General features: G+C 41.0%; 1 protein-coding gene across 3 annotated transcripts; it reads left to right on the top strand.

The window, feature by feature from the left end:
- Positions 1-460: 460 nt before the first annotated feature.
- On the top strand, positions 461-11915 carry A4GNT (alpha-1,4-N-acetylglucosaminyltransferase). Of its 3 annotated transcripts, none has more exons than XM_021666631.2 (4): positions 461-701; positions 1732-2159; positions 4313-4360; positions 7475-11915. In XM_021666631.2, exons 2-4 carry the CDS (start codon positions 1752-1754, stop codon positions 8099-8101), a joined length of 1083 nt encoding a protein of 360 aa, XP_021522306.2. In that variant the 5' UTR covers positions 461-701; positions 1732-1751; the 3' UTR covers positions 8102-11915. The 3 variants fall into 3 exon arrangements, with proteins under 3 accessions (XP_021522306.2, XP_012306566.2, XP_012306567.2); XM_012451143.2 differs by having other exon boundaries at positions 1727-2159; XM_012451144.2 differs by lacking the exon at positions 4313-4360 and having other exon boundaries at positions 1727-2159.
- The last annotated feature ends 7 nt before the right edge of the window (positions 11916-11922 follow it).

Raw genomic sequence — 11922 nt, 5'->3', positions numbered from 1 at the left:
TACTAAGAGCTCATTTCAGGGGCAGTGGGGAATGCTAATACCATGGGAAATGTGGGAATTGCCCCATCAGTGGAGGGCAACAAAGCTGGCTTCCTGAGACTGGGAGGAGGCTCATACTCCCAAGGGGAACACTGGGGAAAAAGAAGCCTTCCTGCAGCCACTGTGACTGACAGTGGGGAACTACTTCTCATTATAGATCACTGGGGCTTCGGACTGCAGGGGTTTGTTCATTGCTTATTTGTGGTGCTGGGGTTTCTTTTCTTTTAATTAAACTTTGTGCTTGCAAAGGGGAGTTTGTATCACCGTACAGGGTCTCTGTCCATCATTTTGATTCAAGCTAAACTGATCAAGTGCAGGATATGTTCGCTACAGGATTATGCCAGGATACAGTTTTCTCTAGGTGAAATAATTCCTTTATAATCCCCATAATAGATCTACAAACAAGGAGGATTAGTGTGTGGGTCACCTTAAAAATCTGGTGAACCCCCTCTTGTTCCCAAGTATCTGTGTTTGGGGGAACTTAGTAAAGGGAGGAGCTTCCTGGGAACTTCTTGTGTTTAGTCTCAATCTGCCAATGATTTACTTACCCCTGTGTTGTTGAATTGGAAGATTAGGTGGTGATTTATCAGAAAGTGTAGTAGGAAAAACTTGTCATTTCTACGACCTCAAATACTGGTTAACTGCAAGTTTCCATCTAGACGGTAAGCTCTGATTCACTGTTCTGTATTTTCTAAAAGAGTTATACATAATTTGAAAAAATAGACCTGCCAAGAATTGAGATCTGTGTTCTCCTGGGTTAGAGCTAACATTTGTGGTGAGGGAAGCACTGCAGGTAACGGTTCAGAGCCTGGACTTCGGTGGCAGGTGAAGGCAAGTTACAGTCACAGCTCTGCTACTTGCTAATTGTGTGATTTTGGCAATTATTTAACTCTTTAGCCTTCAGTTTGCTTCCTTGGTTAATTTTTTCTTAGTTCTATTAGTTTTTCAATTATGTTTTCTGAAACTAGAGATCCTTTTGCCTCTTTTAATATTCACAGTAGAAATTCCTTTCTCTTGTTTCATTGCATTACAATTATTAGATGATATCAGTAACAATGACAATGGACATTCCTACCATATTTCTGACTTTAATGGGATGTTTCAAATGTTTCATATTGAGTATGATAATTGCTATATGTTCTGGTAGACATTATTTAAAATCAGCTTAAGAAAGTTTCCTTGTACTTTAAAAAATTGTGAATAGATGTTAAAGTTAGTCACATTCTTGGCATCTCTTGAGCCAAAATAATTATATGGCTTTTCTTCTTTAGTCTGTTAAAATAATGCATTTTATCAATAGTTTTCCCTATTAACTAATTATTTTTAATGTCAAATCATTTTAAAATCTAAGATAAATCCTAATTGGCTATGATGCATTTTTCTTTCTCACACATTTCTTTTTTTAATTTCTTGTCATGATTTTCACTCTGCTGCCCAAATTAGTATTGAACCCTCGGACTCAAGGGATCCTTCTGCCTCAGCCTCCCTAGTAGTGGGGACTACAGGCATGTGCCACCATGCCTGGATGCATTTTTCTTTTTAATATTTCTGAACTTGATTTTGTCATATTTTATTTAGGATTTTTTAAATTTAAGTTTTAAAATGATATTCATATATCATTTTCTCATGTGCTATCTTTATCAGGTTTTGCAATTGTGATTTTTAATTAATTGTGTTAATTTAAAAGAGCAGACTGGCACAGAGAAGTGGACATGTTGAAGGAGCTCCAGCTCTCCCTGTCAGTCATCCTGCTGCTTGCCTGTGGCTTCCTCTATCAGTTCACTCTGAAATCCAGCTGCCTCTTCTGCTCGCCTTCTTTCAAGTCCCAGCAGGGGCCGGAAGCCCTCCTGAGCCACAGACGTGGCATTGTGTTTCTAGAGACCTCAGAGAGAATGGAGCCACCCCACTTGGTCTCCTGTGCTGTAGAGTCTGCTGCCAAGATTTATCCTGAGCGGCCTGTGGCGTTTTTTATGAAGGGTCTCACTGATTCCACACCGATGCCCTCAAACTCCACATACCCAGCTTTTTCCCTGCTCTCAGAAATAGACAACGTTTTTCTCTTCCCTTTGGATATGAAAAGGCTGTTTGAAGACACACCATTGTTTTCATGGTACACTCAAGTAAGTGTTCAAGGGAACTTAAAATGTCGATGAATTATATATATGGGTAAACTGAGGGTAAGGACTCAGGTTGGAGATGGAACTAGAACCCATGTTTGGGCTGACTCTCATTTGGCCCTCTGTTTTACCACACTGAAAGCTGATCAAGTAAACAGGGGAGACTTAGGTTAGGTGTATCTTTAGTCTAGTGTCTTTTGCTTCTAGCCTTATTTCTTTTAGGATTTTGGTTACTTTGGAGACTATTCTTAACTGAATGAATTTTTATATCTTTTCTAGGTGTATAGGACATTTATTTTTTACTACAGTTTTAAATCCACTTATGTTAAACTTTTTTTTTTTTTGCACCTAAGGTGGAAATCAGGCAATATTTAACATGAAATTGATGTAAGTAGAAAATTCATGAAGGCTCTGTGAAATGCTGTGATATGAGATTGGGTTGTATTAAGATATGATTGAGAAACTCCTGGAGCTCGGAGGAATTTTGTAATCCCCATGTTAGCAGCAAACCATAATAAGGGAATAACATTCCAATCTAATATTTCTCTTACATGAGTTGAAATCGGGTTACTTAAGGAAATTATAGTACAACCATTCAATGATTCCATTATGCAGGCTTTAACTATGATTTTTTAAAACTGACATCTTATGAAGACTATAACATAATATAGAATTAAAACCACCTTATATCATAATATAATTAGATATAACATAATTATAATAGCTATAACGATTTAAATTATGCAAAAACCCACACACATCTATTGAAAAAAAGAGACCTGAAAGAACTATACAACACATTAATAGATGTTTTAGTATAATTGGATTAGGAGTGAATTTAGTGATGAGAATGTGTTGATTTTATAAATAAAATTATTTTAGAAAACAAAAAGTAATTTAAAAATTGACACAAAAATAATACTATTCATAATGGGCATGCTGGCATGCATCAGCTACTCCAGAGGCTGAGGTAGGAGGATTGCTGGAGCCCAGGAGTTCAAAGGCCAGCCTGGGCAACATACTGGTATAAAACAACAGAAATTCATTCTCTCACAGTTCTGGAGGCCAGAAGTCCCAGATTATTTTCACTGGGCCAATATCAAAGTGCTGGCAGGGGTGTGTTTCCTTCTGAGCTCCTAGGGAAGGATGATCCCTTGCCTCTTACAAGCTTCTCTGGCTGCCAGCATTCTCTGGCCAACAGCCCCTCACTCCAATCTCTGCCTCCATCTTCAAATCTCCTTCCCCTCTGTGTGTAAAATCTCCGTCTGTCTCTCTCTCTAAATGACACTTATGATTGTATTTAGGGTCCATCCAGGATATCTCCCTATCTTAAGGTTAATGACATCTGCAAAGTACTTTTCCCATATAAGGTAACATTGACAGGTTCCAGTAATTAGGACCTGAAGTCTTTCGGTAGCCATTATTTAGCCTACTCCCTGCCTCACTTCATTTGCCTGGGGACTGGGTGGACTGTCCTGGGTGCAGGGCATGCTTGCACCTAGTTGCTGTCAGGTGGAGACATTTTTTGGTTTAAGTGATAGACCTGATGGGGAGGGATCTGGTGGGCCAGAAAGGTAGGGCTGGGGCTGGGAGTGGCCCCTGTGGTTAGTTTTATTCTTGGCCCCAGTGACTTCTAGATCCCAAAGTGCCTATCTCTCCTTCTGAAGAGCCCTGAAGTCCTCAAATGGGGACCTATCAGGAGGAGGTGGGGCAGTTTATGGACCGAGTTTCCACTGTGAGGTCCTGGCAGTTGCCAACAGCAGAGTTCCCAACAAGTAGGTGGCACTGCCCTGTGCCGTGGCAGGGTGGGCAGAGGGGTAGGGAGGCAGTTGCTGGGAGTGGAGGAGACACCCTAGCTTGGTCTCTGTGGCTCTCAGTGCTAGCCTGCTAGAGGGTGCTCTGGGACTCTACAAGTTTCCTGATACCAGGGCTAGATTAATACTGCTTGATATAGTTTGAATATATGTCCTCACCAAATCTCATGTGGAATTGTATTCCCCAGTGTTTCAGGTGGGGCCTGGTAGGAGGTAAGTGGGTCACGGGGGTGGATCCCTTAAGTCTTGGTGCTCTCCTCGGGATAGTGAGTGGGTTCTCGTGAGATCTGGTGGTTTAAAAGTGTGTGGCACCTCCCCCTCCCACCCCCACTCTCTCTCTAGATCCTGCTCTCACCATGTGATGTGCCTACTCCTGCTTCACCTTCAGCTGTGAGTAAAAGCTCCCGGAGGCCTCCCCAGAAGCCAAGCAAATGTTATTGCTTTGCTTCCTGTACAGTCTGCAGAACCGTGAGCCAATCCAACCTCTTTTCTTTATAAATTACCCAGGCTCAGGTATTTCCTTATAGGAATGCAAGAACAACCTAACACACTGCCTAAATTGTATTTTTCTCCTTGAAAAAAATCTGTAATCAAATTATTTTGGGAGAAGTTACATACTTCATCCTTTTCTTACAGATGAATCATGAACATAAGGACACTAAAGCCTCTTTATCGTTCTGAACTAAAGAAATTTAACTGGATTCAACCCATCACTTCCTAAACTTATCTGAGCATGGAACCCTCTTTCAGTGTGACATTTAAATAATCTCTTGGCACTGATGTTCCATGGAACACAGTTTAGATTGCTCTGAGCTGCACCTTAATTTTACTACATTGGATTTTAGGAGCAAGATGGGCTCTGAACTAGAAAGCTCCTAAGTGTTTGTTCTGTCTGAGCCTGCAGGATTGTACATCTACAGGGATTACACCACAGTACCCTAGGGATGCTGAGCTGTGTGGCATGGGCTTCCCCAGTTAGGCCAACGCAGGTTAGCTGGGAGCCACCTGTTAGGAAAGATCCAAGATGCCATCACTTCTTCATGACCACTGGGTTTGCTGCATTGATCTGGACCATTGTAGCCCTTGAAGATGCCCAGGAATGAGAACTATGGGCATAGGAGGGGATGGGTGACTGTCCTCTGAGCAGCTAGAACCCTAAGCCTCTTTCTGCTGCTCATCCCTATTGGAGCGCTTATGTTTTAGGTTATTACTCTAATGCCTTCATGAAGGCAGATTCTTCTTCCTCCAGTTTTGTGTGGCTTTTGATGTCCTATGTCTCTGGGTCTGTTCACTAACAACTGCCAATTTACCAAATAATCATTTACTTATTTTTATCAAAACCTTGTTTTGTTTGACTGAGTGGATATCTGGAGCCAGACTGCCTGGGTTCAAATCCAATCTGTGCCTCTCTTACCTTGAACAAATGACTGAACTTCCTGTTCATAATTTTTAACTTGAAAAATAGGAATAACCATAGTTCTTATTTTTGAGGACTTGTGTAGATTATAAAGAGCTTAGGACAATTATTGATAAATGTTAGCTATTATTATTAGGTTTTTGGCAATTGTATACAATGTGACTTTTTTTTTTTTTTTTTTGAGATGGAATTTCACTCTTGCCACCCAGGCTGGAGTGCAATAGCATGGTCTTGGCTCACTGCAACCTCTGCCTCCTGGGTTCAAGCGATTCTCCTGTCTCAGCCTCCCTAGTAGCTGGGATTACAGGTGCCTGCCACCACACCCAGCTAATTTTTGTACTTTCAGTAGAGACGGGGTTTCACCACATTGGCCAGGCTGGTCTCGAACTCCTGAACTCAGGTGATCCACTCACCTCAGCCTCCCAAAGTGCTGGGATTACAGGTATGAGCCACCGCTCCCAGCACAATGTGACAATTTTTAACACCTTGTGAAGATTTCTGCAAAGTTTTAGTTGACCTGCTTTCATTAGACTTGATAGCAGAATTTTAAAAACTGTTCATTTTGTCAAAAGCCAAGGGTGGTTGTTTAATCTTTTAACCAATGTATTTAAAATTAAAAAAAAAATACATTTTGCTTTCTCTTTCTCTTCAAAATCTTAACATTCCTTATGGGAACATTGCCAATTATACTGATTTATTTTTATTCTTTTTAGAGTCATTTTCTGTTTTGCTCACATTTTAGCCTTTGCACTCATCGGTGAATTCTCTCTCTCCTACTCACATCTAGCCCATCAGTGAATCCTGACCAGCTTCATCTTCATTATGTACCCTTCTCTCACCCCCACTGTTAGCACCATCATCTCTCGTCTGGATTACGTCAGTCGACCCTTAACTTGCCTCTTTGCTTCTGCCCTTGCCACTTACCAACCCTACCCCAGACTGATTTCCATACAGCAGCCAGAGGGGCCCTTTGAAGATGAATTCAGATCACTTTTTTTCTTCCAAACCTTCCAAATAACTTCAGTCTTGGCCCCAGCCTACATGATCTGCCCTCCCTCCCCACCCCTCTCCAATTCTGATCTCATTGCCTACCCCACTCCCTCCTGTATTCTGCTTCAGCCCACTGCCTCCTCCTTGTTCCTGCACATGGCGAGTGCGCTTCTGCCTCAGGACTCTCACATTTGCTGGGATACAGACCCGAGTTTCAGTGACTCTTAGGCCCTGCATTCGTGGAACTACATGACCCTGGAGGGGAGGGCTGTGGTTAGAGGAAGCAACGCACTAGTGGAAAATCTCTACCGAAAGATAGTTAAGTTCTAGGAGTTCCCTCCTCCTAGAACTCTCTTCTCCTAGATATGGGCATGGTTCACCCACCCACTTCATTCCAGTTTCTGGAGGAACTAACGTAATATAGCGCTCCACCCTGCCCCTTTCACATTCCCTTCACCCAGTTTTTTTTTCTTTATAGTTGTTGTCAACATCCAACAGAGAATGTTTGTTTATTTATCTGTCTCCTTCCAGTAGGGATTTCTGTTTGTTTGTTCACTGCTGTATCCTTAGCGGCTTTAATAGTTTTTGGCACTAATAGAATGGTAAATAAGCCCTCAATAAATATTATTAAAGGAATTAATAAATGAGCAAAAGCATATATTTTAAGACTCTTTTTACCAACTTTTCACATAGCAGACATATTGATTTTTTTCATTGTCAGTTGTTAGCATTTTAAGGACTTTATTTGGTTCTTCCTCTACGGTTTCATATTTGTAGTTTATGTACACCCACGCTGAAGAATGACTCATACAGTGCATTGTGAAATCTTTTCTGGATTTCTTCTTTATCTTTCCAGTGCTTTAATGTTTTTAAAAAACAATTTCATCAAATGTTTAAAAGCTGCTAAAACCTTCCCACTGATACTGATTGCTGCAAACTTTTTACTTAAATGAAAAATTTTGGAGTGAGGTAAGTTTGGTAAATTTGCAAAACTGGGCTTGTGGCAAATAGGATTTTGGAAAGCTGACTTGTTTAATGCCCACCCCCCCCAAGCTGCACCCCGGCAACTTGGGGCTGATTTGCACCTGCTTCTGCAGATCAACACCAGTGCAGAGAGAAACTGGCTTCACATCAGCTCGGATGCATCCCGCCTGGCCATCATCTGGAAATACGGTGGCATCTACATGGACACCGACGTCATCTCCATCAGGCCCATCCCCGAAGAGAATTTTTTGGCTGCCCAGGATTCTCAATACTCTAGTAATGGAGTATTTGGGTTCCTCCCCCACCACCCCTTTTTGTGGGAATGCATGGAAAATTTTGTTGAAAACTACAATTCAGACATTTGGGGCAACCAAGGCCCTAATTTGATGACAAGGATGTTGAGGGTATGGTGCAAACTTAAAGACTTCCAGGAGCTGAGCGACCTCAGGTGTCCGAACATGTCCTTCCTACACCCCCAAAGATTTTACCCCATCTCCTATCCAGAGTGGAGGCGCTACTATGAAGTCTGGGACACAGACCCAAGCTTCAATGACTCTTATGCCCTGCATTTGTGGAACTACATGAACAAGGAGGGGCGGGCTGTGGTTAGCGGAAGCAACACACTGGTGGAAAATCTCTACCAAAAGCACTGTCCTGGGACTTACAGGGACCTGATTCAAGGCCCAGAGGGGCCAGTGACTGGGGAGCTGCATCCAGGTAACAAATGGAGCCAACACTAGGTTGCTGCTGCTGCAGTGTGGAAACGGACATTTCCTGGAGTGCGACACTTTCACTTGATCTCCACTGTCTCTTTGTTGGGGTGGGGTGGGCAGAGGGTTATCCAAATGTCAGTTAGGATTAGTTTTTTCTGTCTCTAATAGAACAATCCGAAACAATACTGGCTATAAAACATACACCCATGGTCCATGTGGCTGCATGACCTCCAACCCATCATGTTTGTATTTCAGGCAGTAGAATGAAGAAAAGAGAAAAGGTGCACTTGCTTGATTTTGTGAAGACTTCCTGCAAGTACCATATAACACTTCCTCTTACATTGCACTGACTTGGATGTAGCTGCAAGAGATGCTGGGAAATTTAAGGAGGAAGAAAAAATGGGTGCTGGATAGGCAGCTACCAGTTTTGCTACATGTTCTATTTATTCTTATTCTTTTTTTTTTTTTAAGATGGGGTTTTACCATGTTGATCAGGCTGGTCTTGAACTCTCGACTTCAGGTGATCTGCCCGCCTTGGCCTCCAAAGTGCTTGGATTATAGGTGTGAGCCACCATGCCTGGCCTCTATTTAATATAGTAAGATTAATTCTAGGACTTGTTAGAGCATTGACTGAGGAAAAAAGAGACTTGATTTCTAGTCCTGATTTTGACATTCATTAATGGATTCAGTCAATAAATATTAATTGAGCCTGGTCTATATGCCAAGCATTGATTTAGATGCTGCAGATACAGCTGAATCAAGCAGATGAGGTCCTCAGCACTTATATCCTAATCCCTGGCCTTACGACCCTTGGGTAGTCTCCTCCCCTGCCGAGGGTGTCTGCTGTTCTCTACCCTATTGCTTTCCAAAATACACAGTAACCCTGTCATAATTGGCCCATAGAAGCAAATTATAAACTCAGACTAGTTAAAACTGCTGTCCTTTTTAGGTTTACATAAAAAATTTACCTCCTGCATTTCAAAATGTCATGTTCGAAACACCATAAATATATATAATTTGTATTTGTGAATTATAAATAAATAATTTATTTCTTTTCAGGAGGTATGAGAATTAATATTTCTTCAGCAAACACTTCCAGCCAAGATTTTCTAGAACTTTCCTTTTGGTAGTTTGCTTTATGGAAAAAAGTTTACATTTGCCCTCAAATATAAAACTATAATGCCTTTTCAAACTATATCCATCTATCCCTCTTTTATTCGAATATTTCCCCCTTTAGGAATTACTGCTGGCCAGGCACTGTGGTTCACACCGTAATGCCAGCACTTTGGGAGGCTGAGGCAGGTGGAACACTTGAGCCCAGAAGTTCAAGACCAGCCTGGGCAACATGGTGAAACCCTGTCTCTACAAAAAATACAAAAATTAGCCAGGTGTGGTGATGCATGCCTGTGGTCCAAGCTAGTTAGGAGACTGAGTTGGGAGAATCACCTGAACCTGGGAAGGTTGAGGGTACAGTGAGCCAAGATCGTGCCACTGCACTCAGCGTGGGTGACAGAGCCAGATCCTATCTCAAAAAAAAGAAAGAAAGAAAGAAAGAAAAATTACTGTTTTGACAGTCTTATTAAAAAACATTCACAAGTCATGTCTCCTGCCCCAGCTTTCTTATTCACAGCTACTTGCTGTGGACTTGTAGATGTCTGATACCATCGTCAGGCTCTGAGGCCTGCTGCCATACCCCATGGCTGTCCTCTGGGTTGTGTCCTTGGAACCACTACTGGTTTTCAGCTCTCCTGACTGTCTCCACAGGTGAGGATTTCTAGGGCTAGCTGTCTTAGAGACAAGCAGGGACACATACATTGTCTCTCACTTCTACATCTGGAGAATGCATGACAAAGGGTTCTTCAACTATCGAACATTCCTTACCACCAGGGTTTTGAGGGATTTGATTAGAAATATTTTTGATATTTCAAAAATATGTGAACTGGCCACACACATTGGCTCACACCTATAATCCCAGCACTTTGGGAGGCCAAGGTGGGAGGATTGCTTGACACCAGGAGTTTGAGATGAGACTGGGCAACACATAAAGACCCTGTCCCTACAAAAAAAATATAGCCAGGCATGGTGGTGCATCTGTAGTCCCAGCTACTTTGGAGGCTAAGGAAGGAGGATCACTTGAGCTCATGGGTTTGAGGTTATGGTGAACTATGATCACGCCACTGCAGTCTAGTTTGGGTAATACAGTGAGATTCTATCTCAAATGAATAAATAAATAAATCTACGCACACACATACACACAAATTTATTTTGACATTAATGATAATTTGAAGTTTATAGGGAGTTTTACCTGGCAGTAAATTATATTTTTAATTAATAAAAAATGTAGGAAGTAAAGTAATAATGTGTTACTTAATGACTTCAGTTTGCTTAGTGGAAAAGAATATTTCAAAACATGGTGGTGATGATGATGGCAAGAGTAGTAAGAGGTAAGAAATGTGAGGTTCCTAGGACCCCAGATAACCCTGGATTCCTTCTGGCCTTTTGTGAGTCTATGCCATGCATTTATGTCAGCCTACATTTTGCAAATAGGCTCATGCTGATGCTTTTCCCTGTATTAATTTTTTTTCAAATCCTGCTCCTTCTTAGAATTTCAAACAGGATTGTGTGGGGCAAAAAGTGAAAGTGCCTCCTGTGTACTACTGTTAAGTTTGTATGTACCTCTCACTTTTTCTCTGCATATATATTCATGCTTATTAGTAAGAAATCTTCCAAGTACCCTACACTGCCACCTTGTCTGTCCTTGTTTTTTCCTCTGGACTTGCACAATTCAACAGGGCTGTCTAGTTTCTTTCTCCAGAGTAAGGGCCAACATCAGTGCTGATTGGTTGGTACCTGTGCCAGACTCGTTAAATATTTTGAATACCATTCCTGAGTTTCTCATATATATAGTTAAAAAAACCACAAATGGAATAATAAGATACATGTTATGGCCAGGTGCAGTCGCTCATGCCTGTAATCCCAGCACTCTGGGAGGCCGAGGTGGGTGGATCACTTGAGGTCGGGAGTTTGAGACCACCAGCCTGGCCTACATGATGAAACCTCATCTCTACTAAAAATACTAAAACTATCTGGGCGTGGTCGTGGGTGCCTGTAATCCCAGCTATTTGGGAGGCTGAGGCAGGAGAATTGCCTGAACCCAGGAGGCGGAGGTTGCAGGGAGCTGAGACTGTGCCACTGCATTCCAGCCCGGGCAACAAGAGCAAAAAAAAAAGATACTGTTATTTGTATGTTGTTTTTCACTTTAAAAATATATGTCTTAGGTACCTTTTTTCATTAGCACACAAAGATATACTTTATTCTTTATAATGGTTGCATGGTGTTTCATTGTAGAATACATGATACATAATCTATTCAATCATTGCTCAATTGGTAGATATTTAGGTTATTCTAATTTTAATAGTACACATAATACTATAGCAAAAAATTCTGATTTCCACATTTTTTGAGGACTTTAAATTTTGATATATGCTGCCAAATTATTTTGCTAGAAGGCTGTTTGAAACTGCCCATTTTCCAACTTTTCACCAATTTAAAACAACTATTTAATTTTGGCCAGTATAATAGTTTAAAACATGTAATTTTTATGACCATTTTCATAAGGTTGTTTACATGTTTAACTGGCAATATTTTTTTTTATTCTATGAGTTATCTCATCTTTTGTCCACTCTTTTGGGTTGTTCTATCATTTATTTGTAAACACTCCTTATAAATTAATGTCACTAATACTGTATCATTACATTGCATATTTTTAGTCTGTTCTTTGTTTTTTAATCTCATTTAGGATGTTTTCACCATATATGTTTTAAAATTTTATGTAATCCTGTGTTTTT

This window comes from Aotus nancymaae, unplaced genomic scaffold, assembly GCF_030222135.1.
Source record: "Aotus nancymaae isolate 86718 unplaced genomic scaffold, 86718_ANA_hifiasm-v0.15.2.pri h1tg000019l, whole genome shotgun sequence".
Lineage (NCBI taxonomy): Eukaryota > Metazoa > Chordata > Mammalia > Primates > Aotidae > Aotus > Aotus nancymaae.
This window is presented reverse-complemented; position numbering and strand designations above follow the sequence as displayed.